At 40.7% G+C, this 18,814-nt stretch overlaps 1 protein-coding gene across 10 annotated transcripts in view; it reads left to right on the forward strand.

Moving 5' to 3' along the window:
• The window catches only part of pxylp1 (2-phosphoxylose phosphatase 1), a 202,075-nt gene that overhangs the window by 148,768 nt on the left and 34,493 nt on the right, over nucleotides 1-18,814 (forward strand). For 9 of the 10 annotated variants that reach the window (XM_069896677.1, XM_069896678.1, XM_069896679.1 and 6 more), the window contains one exon: nucleotides 7,916-8,077. The exons of the other annotated variant lie outside the window; for it this stretch is intronic. In XM_069896677.1, coding sequence (XP_069752778.1) covers nucleotides 7,916-8,077 — 162 coding nt within the window. The remainder of the gene's footprint in view (nucleotides 1-7,915; nucleotides 8,078-18,814) is intronic. 10 annotated transcript variants of the gene reach the window in all.

Below are 18,814 nucleotides of genomic sequence, written 5' to 3' on the forward strand. Positions count from 1 at the left end.
CTGTCCCCCATGCCTCCAATTTTAATGTCATCAGCAAACTTGCTGATCCAGTTTACCACATTTTCATCAGGATCTTTGATATAGACAACAAACAATAATAGTTCCAGCACAAAACCCTGAGGCACACCACTAATTATAGGTCTCCAGTCTGAGAAACAATCATCCACTGCCACTCTCTGTCTTCTCCCATTCAGCCAATTTTGAATCCAGTTTGCAACTTACGAAGAGCCTCCAATAATTTGCTTACCACTGACATCAGACTCACCAGCTATAATTTCCTGGTTTACTTTTGGAATTTTTTTTTAAAAAACAACAGAACAACATGAGATTTCCTCCAATCTACTGGCACCTCCCCTGTACTAGTCTCCCTCAAGGTCCAAGGGAATGTCATGTCAGGCCCAGGAGATTTAACTACCTTTATTCACTGTAAGACAGCAAGCACCTCCTCCTCTTTAATCTCTATATATTCCATGCCACTACTGCTTGTTTCCCTTCCTTCTTTTTGCACTATTTCCTGAGTAAATATTGATGCAAAAAAACTATTTAAGATCTCCCCCATCTCATGAGGCTCCACATATAGGACTGGGTTTGTCCCTTACTATCCTTTTACTCTTAACATGCTTGTAGAAACCCTTCAGGTTTACCTTCACATTATCTGCCAAAGCAACCTCATGATTTTTTTTTGCCTTTCTGATTTCCATCCTAAGCATTTTCTTATATTTTCTATACATTTCTAGTACTTAATTTGCTCCTTGTTGCCTTTACCTTTTTAATCAGATCACCAATATCTCTTGAAAACCAAGGTTCCCTATGCCTGTTTACTTTGCCTTTAATTTTGACAGGAACATGCAAACTCTGCGCTCTCAAAATTTTGTGTTTGAAGGTCTTCCCCTCCTTGTCAGAAAACAACTTATCCCAATCCACTCTTCCGAGATCCTTTCTCATTTCCACAAAATTGGCTTTTCTCCAATTTAGAATCAAGTTAAGGACCAGACATATCCTTATCCATAATTAAAGAAATTAATGATATGATAATCACTGGACCCACAATATTGGCTTACACATCCTTCTGACACCTGATTTGTCTGGTTTCCTAATTGATCAAGTACAGATACTCCCCAACTTGTGACCTACGCAACTTGCGTTCATCTGCAAAACAACCAAAAATTTTTTAAAATATGTAAAGGAAAAATATAAAATGTACACAGATAATGTTGTATTTGACAAACTATAATAGAAATACAGGGCATGTAAGAGCCAAAATGTGCATACTTACCTTGTTAGTCGGTGTCTCAGGGTCTGTAGGCTAGGGCACAGCTATCTTGATTCCTGTGCATATGCACGAGTCTTCAGTTGGCGTATATGCGGTGGGTTATCTTATTTGAGTTTGATTGATGGTTGCGCGAGATTTAAGGGTGCAAATTCAATATTGTTAGGGCACTTATTACATCCTCTCTCATTGGTACCTCTTTATATTGATTTAGAAAACTTTCTTGAACAGATTTGACGAACTTCAAGCTATCCAGCCCTTTTACAGTATGGGAGTCCTAGTCAATATGTGGAAAGTTAAAATCTATCACAACTTTCTATTTCTTACATCGATCTGCTATCTCTCTACAGATTTGCTCCTCCAATTCTCACTGACAATTGGGTGGTTGATAATACAACCCTATCGGTGTGGTCACACCTTTCTTGTTCCTCAGCTCCACCCATATGGGCTCTTTAGACAAGCCCTCTGGGCTGTCCTAAGTACAGCTGTGATATTTTCATTAACTAGCCATGCCACTCCTCCCCCTTTCATCCCTCCCCCGTTATCACATCTGAAACATTGAGCTGCCAGTCCTGGCCCTCCTGCAATTAAGTCTTTCTAATAGCAATTATGTCATAATCCCATGTGCCAATCCACATCTTAAGATCGTCTGCCTTTCTGACAATACTCTTTGCTTTGAAATAACATACCTGAGAACATTTCTATCATGTACAAACCTTTGATTTCTATCTGTACATGCGATCCTCACATGAACTTTATCCTTCTCCACCTCACTATCTACGCTAACACTCCGGTTCCCATTCCCATGCCAATCTAGTTTAAACCCCCCAGAGCAGGATTAGCAAACCTACCCACACCAGTTCCCCACCAGTTCAGGTCCCACCTCCCCTGGAATAGAACATAGGGAAGACCTCCCTCCTGCACCATCTCTAGCCACATATTTAGTTGCATTAACCTCTTATTTCTAGCCGCACTAGCACGGGGCACAGGTAGATCTCCTGAGATCATAATACTGGAGGTCCTGTCTTTCAACTTTGCACCTAACTCTCTAAACTCTTGATGTAGAAACTCCAAACCTTCCTACCCAAGTCATTGGTCACTACATGGACCACAACATCTGGCTGTTCACCCTCCCTCCTGAGAATATCAGTAACCCGATTCGAGATATCATGGACCCTGGCATCAGGGAGGCAACAGACCATCCGGGGTTCTCGACCTCTCCCACAGAACCTCATCAGTACCTTTAGTGAATGGCGCCGCTGCCAGAGCCGCTGTAGTGGAAGATCTGATGCTGGTGCGAACCCACGGGGAGTGAGGGTGCAGTACTCCCGTGGGGAGTTGACTGACCAATGCGGAGGCTGTGCAGCTGAGATACCAGTGCACATGGTGGGCTGCTGACAACTGGAGGCGAGGAACCCGTGGAAGCTGTGGGCTGCTGGAGTCTGCTGTTGGGAGACTTGCGGCGGACTGCTGGAGACTGGCTTGAACTGGCTGGAGGGGTACCAGGTATCAGAACTGGGATGCGCGGAGGTGCTGAAGGGTTCCTGACCGTGTCGGAGGTTCTGATCTAGAGCTCGGGTTGCCAATCGTTTGGACTGGGCTCTGTGTGGCTGCAGGGTCTGTGGAAGCGCTGGAGGTGATTCCTGGTGGTGGTGAATCTGTCTGCCTTGCAGCAGGCAAAAATAAATTTCATCTAATGTAACACTGTTTTATTACTATGATAATATATTGAATCTTGAATCCCCTATCATGACTGCTCTCCTCTTTTCACTCCTACCTTTCTGAGCTGAGAGTCCAGTCTCGGTGCCAGAGTCGTGACCACTACAACTTGTCCCTGGTAGGTCGTCCCCGCCATCAGTATCCAAAACGATATACTTATTGTCGATGGGAACGGCCACAGGGGTGCTCTACTCTCTCTGTCTATTCCGCTTCCCTCTCCTGACAGTCACCCAGCTACCTGTCTCCCGATCTTTGGGGGTGACCGTCTCCCTAAAGTTGGATTCTAATCCCCAGATATAGCACCAATAATTGTGTTCGGGAAGAATAAATGTGAATTAATTTTTAAAAAAATGGAACTCTGTCTTTCACAACTCCAGACTTATTAGCACTGCGGTTAGTATTTGTGACAATTAATTGCTATTATTATAATACAAGTCATGAGCCCCAAAGGTATAACATTCCTGGGGCTGCACTTTCTCAATGGAGCATTAAGGATTAGAGGTAATTCATTAGAAATCCTCGGAGATAGCTGTCTGAGTAACATGAATTTAAGGCAGTCAATGTGTTTTCGAAGAATATAGAAGTTGATGAATGCAGAATTTATTACTGAAGGTCGAGAAGTTTTCAGAGGGCAGGATGCACCTGGATTTTATGGACATGGTATTAACACAATTTAAAATATTGTATTTAGGATGTTGGCCATGAGATCACATTGTGGGGCATTAGTTTAGCTTTATGGAATTCTTTAACTTCCTTTCTTAAATGGCTATACCTCTTTTTAAAATAAGAGACGCCAAGTTGCCATCAACATAAAACTGGGTGAAGTTGATTTACAATTTGAAAGTCTGTGCAATCATCGGAAGGGACCCTCTTAAATATTAATTCACAGTGTCAACAAAAAAGTATTTTCTGATAGGAATCAAGATGTCATCATTGTATTTCACAAACAAGGCAACATATTTCTCAATCCAGAGTTAAAATAAAACAGGAATTTTAACTCACAGATGGGAGTCAGGAAGGTGAGCGTTGAGGTATATAGGAAATAGTGGAAGACCTTGGAGAATTTTGTACTCCCAGGTCCTGCATCATGAGCAGATACAGGAACCTATTTGCAATAGCACCTTATATTCCGTCTCTGCAGTCTTCAACAAGACTGCATCAATATGGACCTCCCCACCCCTCTCTTTCCCTTATCCCTTTGTCTCCCTTCCACCAGTTCCCTATCCCAATCAGAGAGCCCTCTCAACTCTTCCCCATCACTTCTTAGCTTCTTTCTCCTATCCTACCACCTGTATACAGCCATTACCTTTTTCTGTTAGCCTGTGCTCTCCCCACCTGCACCCCCGACTTTTCTGACATTACCGATGAAGGGCTCAGGCACGAAGCATCGACTGCCTTTTACTTCTCAGGGATGCTGTGTGATCAGTGCTTTATTGTACTGCAACGACCCTGATGTTCACTAGACCCCAGCATTTTTACATGCATTGGCTAAAATCACTTTGCCACTTTCTGGATGGGACACCTTTCAAGAGAGCAAGCGAGCAGATTCATTTGCTAGATGTGAGAAAAGAAAGAAATGACTGGAATGGACAAAAGGGGGAATTGGGAGGAGAAAGGTCAGGGAAACTGTTCATACAAAGTTGGTATTTTTGTCTTGGTAGATGGTCAGTTTCCTGCTAACTACTCTCTTGATTTGGATTCAGTCAAGCGATGGCTTAAAATATTACAGGGACTCTTTAAACACAATGCTGGAGAAACCCAGCAGGTCAAACAGCTCTATTTAGTTAAGCAAAGATAAAGATACAAAACCAACATTTGGGCTTGATCCTTTCACCAAGGTGGGGGAGGGGCAAAGGGAGGAGCTTAGTTCCACAGCCAGGACGTAATAGATGGATAAGGGAGGGAAGGGGGATGACTCTGAGAATGGAGAGACGAAGGGCCAAGAACTGGTGGAAATAATACAGAGGGATGGGGAAGAGAGGAAAAATAGGGACTGGACTAGCAGAAGCTGGAGAAGTTCATGTTAATGCCATCCATTTGGAGAGTGCCCAAACAGAATATTAGGTGCTGCTTTTCCAGTTTATGGGTGGCCTTGGTTTAGCAGTATGCTTAGACATGACTGCATGGGAGTGGGGCACAGACTTGAAATCATGGCCACTAGGAGATCCATTACTGATGAGGACAGAGTGAAGGTACTCAGTGAAGCGATCTCTCAATCTGCGTCCAGTCTCTCCGATGTAGAGAAGGCCTCAAAGGGAGCACCGGATGGAGTCAATGACTCTCACAGATTCTCAAATGAAGTGTTGCTTCACTTGTTTGTGGCCCTGAATGGTGGTGAGGGAGGAGGTATGGGCACAAGAGTAGAACTTCCTGCAGCCACATTGGAAGGTGCCAGGGAGGCGATTGGTTGAAAGAGATGAATCACAGAGGGAGCAGTCCTTATGGAAGGTGGCGAGGGAAAAATGTGTCTGGTTGTTGGATCATGTGGTAGGTGACAGAAATTGCAGAGGATCCTTTATTTGGTGTGAAGACTGGTGGGATGGTAGGGGAGGACAAGGGGAATCCCATTTGTGTTGCATCTAGGAATGGAGGGATCCAGGGCAAATGATCAGGAAATGGAGAATATGCAGGTAAGGTCTGAGATGATGGAAGAAGGAGGACATCTTGGATGATCTGGACTGGAAGACCTCATCTTGAGAGCAGATATGATGGAGACAGAGGAATTGAGAGAAAGGAATAGAATCCATGCAGGGGACTGCATTTGAAGGTGTAGTCTAGGTAGTTGTAGGAGTTGGTAGGGTTTTGTTTAAAAAAAATGTCTGTAGAAAGCTTGTCTCCCAAGATAGAGACAAAGAGATCAAGGAAGGGGAGAGTGGCATTGGAGATGGACCAAGCCAAGTGCAGGGGTGAGGAATTGAGTCGAGAATTGATTGTTTTTAAATAATAAATTGATTTTGCCTCGCTGAAGTTTTAGTGGGAGACTTTCCCTCAACACAATACTGGCCCAGACCATTTAATGAATTGCAGAAGGCGCAGTTTCCTTCAGATGACTTGTCATTTTATCATTTTATGATGTAACGAATGACATTCCTGGATATCTATTGAGGCTCATGAACCTCCTCTTTCTCTGTTAGCACGAGGACCAAAAAACTGCAGATGTTTAAAATGTGAAGTAAATACGAAGGAATGCTGGAAATATTCAGCAGGTCAGGCAACAGTGGAAAGAGAAACAGTGATTGAGGTCAGAACTGAGAAAAAGATAAAAACATGTCAGTTTAATATTGTAGTGAGGGTGGCAGTAAGATAGAGAGGTGAAAGGAAATATTCCTAAAGATTGTCCTTGGGATAATAGCAGGCATTAAAGCTATGAAAATTGGAACTGTGGAAAATACTTGGCAGGTCAGCTATATTTGTGAAGTGAGAAAAATGAGGCAATATTACAGATAGACAATTTGCAGCAAACTGACCAATTCTGTTACGTGCATAGAAAACAAGCAATACTGAAATGCTGAATTCAATACTGAGTGTGGAAGGGTACAATTTTCCTCAAACAAAAACACTTGGTGTTTACCTCTCTACAACAGAGAAATCATGTGCAGATTGGGTGATGGTCAACATCTGTGTTCAGTCGGAAGGGATGATCTTATATTTCCAGTTGCCTGCCACTTTAATTCACCATGGTACTTTCACTGTCATCTGTCTGTCTGTGGACTCCAGAACTGTTACTTGTTACAGCATTGACAGCTTTCCACATCTAAAATTGGTGAATTTAATGTTAAGTCACTCATTTTGTTTTATTTCTCTCTCCCTCACCCTCCCTCTCCCTTTCTCTCTCATTTCACAGCTTTTATACTCCTTTCTGCATGTTCTCTCTTGCTACCTGTGCAATTAAGTCTTTCTACCGGAGAAACATCTTATCCCCATGGCAACCATGGCCTCACCACTTTGTCCTATTAATCTCTCTGCCAATTAAATTGAGCTTTCTTTTCACTTTCCCAGATCTGTTGAAGAAACTTTGATGTGAAATATTAATTCTTTCTCCTTCCATTAATGTTGCTTGACTAATTGAATGTTTTTTTTTACTTACACTTGGTGAGCGTGGAGGACTGATGCAGTGTGGGATAGAAAACTGAATAGATCAGAAGCTTTAAGGTTGAGGCCAACAGTAATTTTAAGTATTTCCAATGTGATTATTTTTGCACATCGTGGCTAGAAGGAGGGAATTCGAGTTATCAATCAATGCCCCTTAAACATTTGGAGATCCCAGGTACTAATAGGGCTTGATTTACTGGGCAGGTTCTCAAATTCTACAGATCTATTGAGACTTGGTGTTTAGACATCAAAATGACCATTGGGGGAATTATCTGCCTTTGAGAAGAGATAATGGTGAAAAATGAGGGAAATGCAGTTTTGATATAATCCAGTGGTGGGCAACTTTTTAAAAAAAACTCACATTCCACCTTATGCAATCCCTATGCCATATAGGTACTCTTCAGGTGGTATGTGGGTGGAAAGAAAAGTATGAAAACCACTGTTTTAATCGTACCTAATTGATTTGTTTTGTGCACGGTTTCATAACTCCAAAGGAAATGAGCCAATGACAATTTTTCTCAAGCAAAATATTTCAGTAATAATTGGGTTTAGAGCAGTGGTTCTCAACCTTCCCTTCCCACTCACACACCACCATAAACAATCCCTTATCAATCACAGAGCACTGATGGCATAGGGAATACTTAAGGTGAAAAGTTAGTTTTTAAAAAAAGGTTGCCCACGCCTGCTATAATCAGTAGAATAATAAAATAATTTTTGCTGCAATGGATAATTATTGCTGACTTGCATGCTTGCCAATATAGTAAGTTTTATACTGTTCATCAATCCTGTCACAAATATCTTAGTGATTAAGTTATCTTTAATTTTTCATTCCAGTGCATTTGATTCCTGTGATACAATCAAAAGAAGATGCAATGGTGTCTAAAACCAGAAAGCGGGTTTTGATAGATAAGTACACTGCCCCTCCCAGCCTGGATCCCATTTATGAGGCCTACCTGTACTGCAATGTGCCAGATAAAACTGACCATGGCCTGGAAGGTATGCTTTTATTGAAAGTTTGTAACCTAGTCATTTGGATCAGTTCGTGCAAATGAATATTTGATTTCTAGATTAAATTAATTTAAAATGGATTTCATTCTATCTATAAGCATCTATCAGTCTGGACTGCACTGTTATCACCCACCGAGTTCCATACTGCAAAAAAAAAGACATTACTAATTGCTGTGTGTGATAATCACATTTTGGATTCAGTGATCATAATACCATTAATTTCAAGTTAATTATGGTTAAGGATAGGTCTGGTCGTAAATTGGAGAAAAAACAACTTTGAGGAAATGAGAAAGGCTCTAGAAAGCGTGGATTGTGACAATTTGTTTTCTGGAAAGGATGCGCTTAGTAAGTAGAAAGCTTTCAAAGGCAAAATTTTGACAGTAAAGTGCTTGTATGTTTCTGTAAAGGTTACGTTAATAATAAGGAGTCTTCCTTGGTTTTCAAGGCATATTGAGAATCTAGTTCCGAAGAAGAGGAAATTAGGTACTTGAGGGAGTACAAAAAAATGCAGGAAAAAACTTGAGAGGGAAATCAGGAGGAATGAAAGAAGACAAGAGGTTCCTTTGGCAGACAATGTGAAGTTTATTGTCACCTGATTTTACAAGTACAACCTGACGAAACAGCGTTCTCTGGTCCTCGATGCAAAATATGGAAGTCTCAGGTGTTAGTGTGAGCAGTTCCTTTGGTCATTCAGCATTCTCACCTCCCATGGAAAGAAGCTGTTCCTCAGCCTGGTGGTATTGGCTCTGATACTCCTGTACCCTTTTCCCGATGGGAGGAGCTGAAATATGCTGTCCGCAGGGTGCAAGGGGTCCTCAATGATTTTGCACACTCTGTTCAGACAAGAATCTTGGGTAGATAACAAGGGTTCCTTAAGAGCAAAAGGATAGTAAGGGATAAAATTAATCCTCCTGAAGATCAGAGTGGTCAGCTATGTAAGGAGCCAGAAGAGATGGGAAGATCTTAAATGGGTTTTTGTATCTGTATTTACTCAGAAAACTGGCACAGTCAAGAGAAATGAGGCAAATAACCTTTACAGAATAGAGGAGTAGGTGTTGCAATATAAAAGTGAATAAGTGGATAAATCCCCATGGTCTGATAAGGTACTCCCCCAGGCCTTTAAGAAGGCTAGTGTTGAACTTGCAGGGCCTTGGCAAATATTTAAAATGTCCTTAGCCATGGGTGATGTGCTGGAGGTTGGAGGGTAGCCCATGTTACTGACGTCAGTTGTAGGTAAGTTCTCAGAGATTGAATATACAAGTATTTGAAAGTCACAACCTGAATGGAGATAGTGAACATGGCTTTGAGCATTGTAGGTGATGTTTAACCATTCTGTTAGTTTTTCGAATAGGTTACCAGGAAAGTTGATAAAAGAAAGGCTGTGGATGTTGTCTACATGGACTTTAGTGAGGCTTTTGACAGAGTCCCACATGGGAGGTTAGTCAGGAAGTTTATTGATATCTTTCCTGTAGTTAGTTGACCAAAAGTGCAAACAATACTCCAAATTTGGCCTCACCAATGTTTTGTACAACAGTATCATAAAAATCCCAATTCCTATACTTAATACTTTGATTTATAAAGGCCAATGTACCAAAAGCTCTTTCCAACCCTATCTGCCTGTGATTCCACTTTCAAATTATTAGGTATTTTGTATTCCCAGATCCTTCTGTTCTACCGCACTCCTTGGTGCCCTACAGTTTATTGTGCATGTTCTACCTTGGGTTTTCCTTGAAAAATGCAACACAACACACATTTTAAATTATTTTTGTTTTAATTTAGGCATAAAGCACGGTGACATGCCCTTTTGGCCCACGAGTCTGTGCCATCCAGTTACACCCAATTGACTTCGGTATGTTTTGAATGGTAGGAGGAAATCAGAGCCCCCAGAGGAAACTCATACAGACATAGAGAAGAACACAGAAACTCCTTACAGACAACGCAGGATTTAAACCTGGTCCAAGCCACTGACGCTAACCAATATGCTAACTGTGCTGCACTTGTCTGCATTAAATTCTATCTGCCATTTTGCAGTCCAGTTTTCCAAATGGACCAGATCCCTCTGTAAGCTTTGAAAGCCTTCTTCACTTTCCAACACACCTTCAATTTTTGAGTCATCTGCAAACTTGCTGATACAATTTCTCACATTATCATTTAGATCTTTGATATAGATGACAAACAACAATGGACTCAGCACTGATACTTGACCAACTAATACACAACCAACGCTACCACTCTCTGGCTTCTCCAATAAAACTAATGTCAAATCCAGTTTAAAAGCTCATCACGAATACCAAACAACTTTCCTCTGGGGGCTCTGATTTCCTCCTACCATTCAAAACATACCGAAGTCAATTGGGTGTAATTGGATGGCACGGACTCGTGTGCCAAAAGGGCATGTCACCGTGCTTTATGCCTAAATTAAAACAAAAATAATTTAAAATGTGTGTTGTGTTGCATTTTTCAAGGAAAACCCAAGGTAGAACATGCACAATAAACTGTAGGGCACCAAGGAGTGCGGTAGAACAGAAGGATCTGGGAATACAAAATACCTAATAATTTGAAAGTGGGATCACAGGTAGATAGGGTTGGAAAGAGCTTTTGGTACATTGGCCTTTATAAATCAAAGTATTAAGTATAGGAATTGGGATTTTATGATACCGTTGTACAAAACATTGGTGAGGCCAAATTTGGAGTATTGTTTGCATTTTTGGTCAACTAACTACAGGAAAGATATCAATAAAATTGAAAGTGTGCAAAAATAATTTACCAGGATGTTGCTGGCACTTAAGGAACTGAGTTACAGGGAAAAGTTAAACAGGTTAGTACTTTATAGTATGGAACATAGAATAACAATGGGAGGTATACATAACTACAATGGGTATAAGTAGAGTAAATGCAAGTAAGCTTTTATACTGAGGTTAGGTGAGATACAAACCAGAGGATATGGGAGAAGGGTGTAAAGTTTATGGAGAACATTAAGGGGAATTTTTTTTCACACAGAGTGATGGGAGTGTGGAACGAGCTGCCAGCTGAAGTGATGAATGCAGGTTAAATTTTAACATTTAAGAAACATTTGGATAGATACATGGATAGAAAAGGTATGGATGGATATGAGCCGGGTGCAGGTTGGTGGGAATTGGACTGAATGATCATTTGGTGGAAGGGCCAAAGGGCCTGTTTCTGTGTTATATGGTTTCAAAAGACACATTCTCCAATCTCCTCTACACCCTCTCCATAGCTTCCACATCCTTCCTGTTACGAGGTGACCAGAACTGAACACAGTATTCCAAGTCTGGTCTAACCAGAGTTTTATAGAGCTGCAACGTTACCTTATGACTCTTGAACTCACTTCCATGACTGTTGAAGCCAGCATTCCATTAGCCTTTTTAACTACCCTATCAACCCGTGCAGCAACCTTGAATGATTTGGATTTTATCAGTGTGGAAGGTCCCTCTGTTCTTCCACACTGATAAGAATCCTGCTATTAACCATGTTCTCTGCTTTCAAGTTTTGACCTTCCAAAATACACCTTGACATAGTACTGTGTCAATGTATCTCAATCCTGGAACACCTTGTGTAATAACACAGTGGGAGTGACTTTACAGAAGCAATAGCATCAATCACCAGCAACTTCTCATGTAATTAAAGGGAGCAGCAAGTCCTTACTGATGAGTCCCATGAGCTGAAATGAATAAAGAGAGTAAGGATATTGCCTCAATCAATGAGTTGGCTGCATTGGCTGCTTACACACAGCACCAGGGTCTAGAACATCCCACAGTGGTGCCTGAGATTGCAAGTCTCGCCTACCTTTTAACTTCAAAAGGAATTCCAAATGATTAAAAAATGTTGATGAATATTTTTATAAAATTTAAAATTTAGGAAAAAGTGCAAGAAATTAGTTTGAGTGATTTGATTCTTTTATACCTGGATTTATTTACCTTTATGATCTTGGGGCAGTGACCTCCTGAAATAAATGGAATTGTGCCACATATGCCAGTTTTCCCTGTGCCTCAGCTTGGGACATGTCTGTTTCTCTTTTAGACTTGTGGCTGAAACCAGTAGCCAAGTGTGAAATAAAATCCACAGCATCTGACCTTCAGCTTGTGTCCTACTCCTGCTTTGCAATTCATGGCTGCTGATGTCAGCTGACCCACAGGCTGAAGTGTGCTGATGGTTCTCACAGAGCACAGAAGTCTGCAGTTGCGATTATAGTAAAAACGCACCAAAATGCTGGAGGAACTCAGAACCACTGGCTAGAAAGTATTGTGATTGGAAGAATCAAGAAATGTGAACCCAATTATATCCAGAATGTGGTTCACATGTAGGAGTATGTGTCAATTGTTTATTGAAAAACTGAAAACAAGCATGCAGAAAAATGCAAATATACTGACCTGTATTCTACTGACCTATTTTGCCAACCCTTGTAAGCTTTCTAGATTTTATGACTCCCATGCTGTGATCAATTCCCCTTCAAGATATTCTGTTTTTCACACACAGTGAATGACTGTAAATATTCCCTTCCATGTTGCACTAAGTCGAGTGAAATTTTCAAAAATATTATGAATACATTTTTATTAAGTAGATGTATTAAATTATGTGAAGCAAAGATAGTTAAATTGGGACACAAGAGATTGGAATCCAGAACCAAAAAAAAATTGCTGAGATAGACTGCATTAGTGGAGGGATAGAAAAAGTCAACGATTTGGGTCACGAATCTGCGTCATTAGTAGAGTTAAGATACAAATTAGTATAATTGAGTTGATTAGTGACTTAGCCTGATAGGTTGGAAGATTCCATATGCTTTGGAGCCTTTATTGCTGTAAGAAATTCTGAAGTAAATAAAAATCTATATAAAATAGCAAAAATACTCTTTGGAAAATAAATACCACAACCACATTCAGAAATTGAATAGTGTATGCATTTCTTTTTAATGAAGTAAAGATTTAAGAGGTGCAGATTTAACAGATCACCACAAAGTAAAGTGTAGGACACTTTGTGTGATGTGAATTATAACTTGATTTGTAAGATTGAATTACCTACCTGTAGAATACAAGGATAACAGGAGATGCAGTGTATGTCAGTTAACCTACACAAGTGCTTTGATGTCACAGTGAGTGCCTGGCATTTGCAAGAATGTGAAGAAACTATGTGGGCCTTTATTAATGGAGTAAATCCAAATTTTGAGATTAGGGAACCAATGTTCTTTGTTTCCATATTTGCATTCATTGGGATCATGGTTTGCTGGAGCTGAGGGATATCTAATTCATTATTCAGCACTGATACTTGGGTCAGGTATTCAACCCATTATCAAGTGAAATGGCAGTTTCCATTATGAGTTCCATCTTGGTGCAAGACTGACCACGTAAGTCTGCATTTTATCAGACAATTCATGAACTTCTGCATAGTTGGCCAGGTCTGAAACTGACCATGTTTATGTACATGATTCCATGAATTCCAGGCAGTTTTAAGAAATTTTCTGACATGTGGCCCCTATGGGAAATGGTGTGGGTCCACCATGCAGCAATATTTATATGCTCTACAGTTTCTAGCTAAGGGTCAAATGTTTTCTCTAGTGATCTCCACATGAAACCTTTGACTTCCCTCCAGAAATAAAGGAAAGAAGTTAAATCTCAGCATTTGTTACATTGTATATTTCTGCAAAGTTCAAAGTTTATGTACCTACCTTTGTGTTGGCACCCACACAAATGATCTACAAAATTATTTTTTTTATATTGTAGAGTGCCTGGATAATTCCTGCACTGTAGCATTCACAGTTTCTTGACAGAAATAGTTAATTGATCAACATTGCCAAAATGTATGCATTCGCTGCATTTTCACTGCAAGATAAAGCCTCGATTTTAACTGATATTGATGCAAAACTAGTTATAGGCCAGCTAGAAATTTTATTCTCCAAACACTTGATTAGCATGTTACTTAGAACTGTAAATGGATTGAAGTTGCACCTTTTCTTCAGCACAAACCAAATTTGGTTAATGCAATGCCAGATTTGCTCAGACTTTGAACTGGTTTAACGTGATTTGTTCAAAATGAAATAACCAGATCGGTAACAGGTGTAGTGGAGGCAAATAGAGAACCCAAAATAGATTGCAATGCAAATTTTTATTGTAACAACCTCAATGTTAACACTGCAACAGATGGTACTTGAATATACATTCTATTACTTAATGCAAGACAACTGATTTCCCTGTTGTTGTTGCTTACAAATAACAAATTTTGTGGCAACTCCTTGGCTGAGCATTAATTGCTGCTTCATCACTTGTCTTCTTCTTTGGCTTGGCTTCGCGGACGAAGATTTATGGAGGGGGTAAATGTCCACGCCAGCTGCAGGCTCGTTTGTGGCTGACAAGTTCGATGCGGGACAGGCAGACACGGTTGCAGCGGTTGCAGGGGAAAATTGGTGGGTTGGGGTTGGGTGTTGGGTTTTTCCTCCTTTGCCTTTTGTCATTGAGGTGGGCTCTGCGGTCTTCTTCAAAGGAGGTTGCTGCCCGCCGAAGTGTGAGGCACCAAGATGCACGGTTTGAGGCGATATCAGCCCACTGGCGGTGGTCAATGTGGCAGGCACCAAGAGATTTCTTTAGGCAGTCCTTGTACCTTTTCTTTGGTGCACCTCTGTCACTTGTAAATTGAAAGCAAATAACTCTCCTGTAATTTATAGGACCAATATAATTTTGGAAGAATTACCATAAATAGTTTTAATTTAATTGAATAGGTTTTCTCCAGGAGCCATTACACTTGCTCCGGTTTTATGGTTCTGAGGCTGTACTCTTTTCACGTGTCTCTCTCAATGATTGTTCTTCATGTTTGATCCTGAAATGTGTGTGTCTTGAAACTTGGTCAATCATCCTGGGCAGCATTTTTGTCTTCTTGCAACGTTTTTCCAACATGGTCTGGTTAGAATTGGAAATGTGTATGAAGTCCTTAAGAATCTCTGTGTTTGTAGAGCCCCAAGTTAAGATGGCCTCTCCATCCCCAATATTAGGCCCAAGTAATAAGATCACAGGAATAAAATTCCATTGCCTTCACCAAAATCCTGAAAAATATAGCACACAGGTGAGGTAGAATTACCACTTACTGGTAATGCAGAAAAAAATTCTGTACATAGTAAATAAATAATTTTTTTGACATGCAACGTGGTAACAGGCCTTTTCGACCTATGAGCCCATGCTGCCTAATTGCACCCAATTGATCTATGCCCCTGGTACGTTTTGAAGGGTGGGAGAAAACTGGAGCCCACAGGGTAAATCCACATAGGCAAGGGGAGAATGTACAAACTCCTTGCAGAAAGTGTGGGATTCGAACCCGGGTCCCAGTCGCTGGTGCTGTAACAGCGTTGCACTAACTGTGCTGCCCAATGTAAAGAAATGTAAACCAACGGTAGAATACAGAGACTATAAAAGAAAATCAATAAAGTACATGTCCTTAAATGAGTCCCTAATTGAGTTTGTTGTTGAGGAGTCTGATGGTGGAGGGGTAACAGCTGTTCCTGAACCTGGTGGTGTGAGTCTTGTGGCACCTATACCTCTTTCCTGATGGCAGCAGTGAGAACAGAGCATGTGATGGGGATCTTTGACAATTGCTGCTGCTCTCTGATGCCAGCATTCTTTGTAGATGTTCTCAATGGTGGGCTGGTGTGATGTCCTGGGCTGTGTCCACTACCTTTTGAAGGCTTTATGCTCAGGGGTTTTGGTGTGAGCATATCAGGCACACTTTCCTCCACACATCTGCAGAAATTTGTCATGGTTTCTGATGTCATACTAAACCTCCACAAACTTCCAAGGAAGTAGAAGCACTGACATGCTTTCTTCACGATTCCATTAGTGTGATGGGTTCAGGAAAGATCCTCTGAGATAGCGACTCCCAAGAACTTAAATTTGCTCATCTTCTCCACCTCTGATCCCCCAATGATCACTGGATTGTATACTCTGTTTTTCCCTTCCTGAAGTCAACTATCAACTCCTTAGTTTTGGTGGCATGGAGTGCAAGGTTATTGTTGGTGCACCATTCAGCCAAGTTTTCAATCGCCCTCCCACATGCTGACTCAATGCCTTTTGTAATACAATCCAGTACCGTGGTATCATTGGCAAATTAGTAGATGGTGTCAGGCACCATCTGTGGGTAGACAAGCTGAGTTAATGCAGCAGTTCAACAGCCTTCCTCAGGCTTACTTGAATTGTTCTTTCTGATTCTTTTTCCTTGGAAGCTGCCTGACCTGTCGAGGTTTAGAGCATTTTCTGTTTTTTTTTATATAATTCTAAAATGCATTAAATGTTCTTTCCTCCATCATCTCCTCAACCAATGCATTTCATGCTCTGCCACCCTTTGGGGAGAATTATATCTAGCTTCAGGTCCAACCAATAGTTCTGCCAGTGACTGGGTTCATTGTTGAGGGAACCAGGTCCAACTATCACCTTGTCCAAGTTTTCCTAAGTTATAAACTGAAATTGTTCTCATCTTTGTTTATTCCTAAGAAAATAATCCCAGCATAACTAATTTCATAATTAATAGCATGTAGCTCTGCCATTTCCCCTACCAATCTCCACTGCACACCTTTAGCACTGTTACATCCTTCTGTTATGGGTGACACTGGCAATTATAATTGTTTCCGTAATCATTTTGCTAGCCTGCATCATTTGCTGCCTTGCCTGAGATCCTTTAAGCAGGAATATTGAACAGTTATTCTTGACTTCCTTTAAACTGTGCTACTGCGACAGCTACAATATCAAACAGCTATTCTTGGTTATAAATACAGAAAAATTGGATTGTTATTCCATTGGTTCAGTCATGTCCTCCAGGAGAAAAAACTGCATTTCCTGCCCGTTCTGACCTCTGTGCGATTCCAGACTCAAAGAAATTGTTGACTGAAATGACCTGGCAAATCAGTTTTACATCACAGGCAGGTAATGAGTAGTGGAATTGATTGTACTCAGAAAGCTTGTCAAAATACAATTGTAAGACATCTTTGCTTTTCAGTTGCCCAGAGCAAGCTGACCAAAGGAGTAAAACAAGAAACTCTGCAGTGCAATGCACAAATGTTCTGGAGAAATTTGGCAGGTCACACACAATCCATAGGGAGTAAAGGGGAACCAATGTTTTGGGCCTTACGTTGGGTCAGGGTGCTGACCAAACATCATTTAACTCCACTGCAGTTTCTCCCTGAAGCAGGCCATCTAATGTTAGCTCAAGTCCTGTCATGAGCTTATTGAACAATGTTCCAATTAATATGAAAGGATTGATTAGGAGTAAAAGACAAACTACTGGAGGAACTCGGTGGGTTAGGTTGCATGAGATGCTACACTATTTGCTTAGCACAATCTGCTGGAATAAGTCAGCAGGCTGAGCAGCTTCAGTGGGAGAAAAAAAAAATGGTCCATGCTTCCTTCATCAAGACTTGATGGATTCCGGACTGAAATATTGACCATTTTTTTTTCCAGCAAATTTTGTTTCACTTCAGAATCCAGCATCTGCAGTCACTTGTGTTTCTAGGACTGATTCAGACATGCGTTCACTCTCTAAGGTGCTGACAGAAGTATCATTGAAGATAACTATGGAACTAGTTGCTATCGTCTATTAATAATTTTAGAGTAATTAACCATATTTATTCAGCTAGAAATACAATTATTTTGCAAAAATACTGTAACCTGCACTGGAGTAGGTATTAATCACTTTGTTTATTAGGCTTGAGTGGGAAAGATAGTTTACATCAAAGCACAATATGAACAAAAGCACATTATATTTACAGGGTTTGAGTAAAGTACAGTGGTGGGTGGCTAGATGAGATTTTCATAATTCATTCTGTTTAATTGGAAAGTATGCTCTTATCCTGGGATGCAGATAATGGGTACAAATCAAAAAAAGTCTATAATGCAATGGCATCAGATATAATTCTTCTAGTGAGAGAATTGAATTGGGAACTGTAAGCAGTAACTCCATAGCAGAAATTTAATGTGATTAATGAAGGGAATTATACAACATAAACTTTTATTGGTTTAGAAGCACTCTCCCCTCTGTTTTTCATTCAACATTGATGCAGTGCATTAAATAATGGCATTGTGTCAAATTAAATCTCATCATTGGTTGCTAAGGTTTTACTCACAGTTGGTAGACCTGATGTCTTACAGATTGGGTTTGATCCTGACCTTGGGCTTCTCTCTGTGCGAAATTTACATACTCTTTTTGCGACAGCATGTGTTTCCCCTGAATGCATCAGTTTTCTTCCATGTGTTAAGGACATACTCATAGATTAATTGGATTGCATTAATCTTGGGTAGTTGGGTGTCAGGAGAATCAGGGAGTGTTGATGAGTATGTGAGAAAGAACAGATTGCATGGTGATAAGTAGGAGAATAAGACTGATGGGTGTTCTTTGAGAAATGGCATAAACTCGATAGACCAAATGATAATGAGTTTATTGTCATATACATAAGCACTGTAGTCACTGGACAACAGCCTGATGTAGGTTTTCCTGTGGTCCAGGTTATCTAATACAGAATATAGGACCAGTGAGAGGGCATCTGCCATCCATTTGTTGTGATAATCGGTGAACTAACGTGGGAGCAGATCCCATTGGCCAATAGTCGTTGAGGCAGCCCACCTTGCTTTTCTTGGACACCACTACAATTGGATGTGCTTTTGCAGCAGATGGCAAAATGATTGGATAATGAAATGAAAAAACAGTTGATGGAATATAGATGGACTGATGTCTTTC

Source organism: Narcine bancroftii, chromosome 9 (genome assembly GCF_036971445.1).
Source record: "Narcine bancroftii isolate sNarBan1 chromosome 9, sNarBan1.hap1, whole genome shotgun sequence".
In the NCBI taxonomy this organism is placed as follows: domain Eukaryota; kingdom Metazoa; phylum Chordata; class Chondrichthyes; order Torpediniformes; family Narcinidae; genus Narcine; species Narcine bancroftii.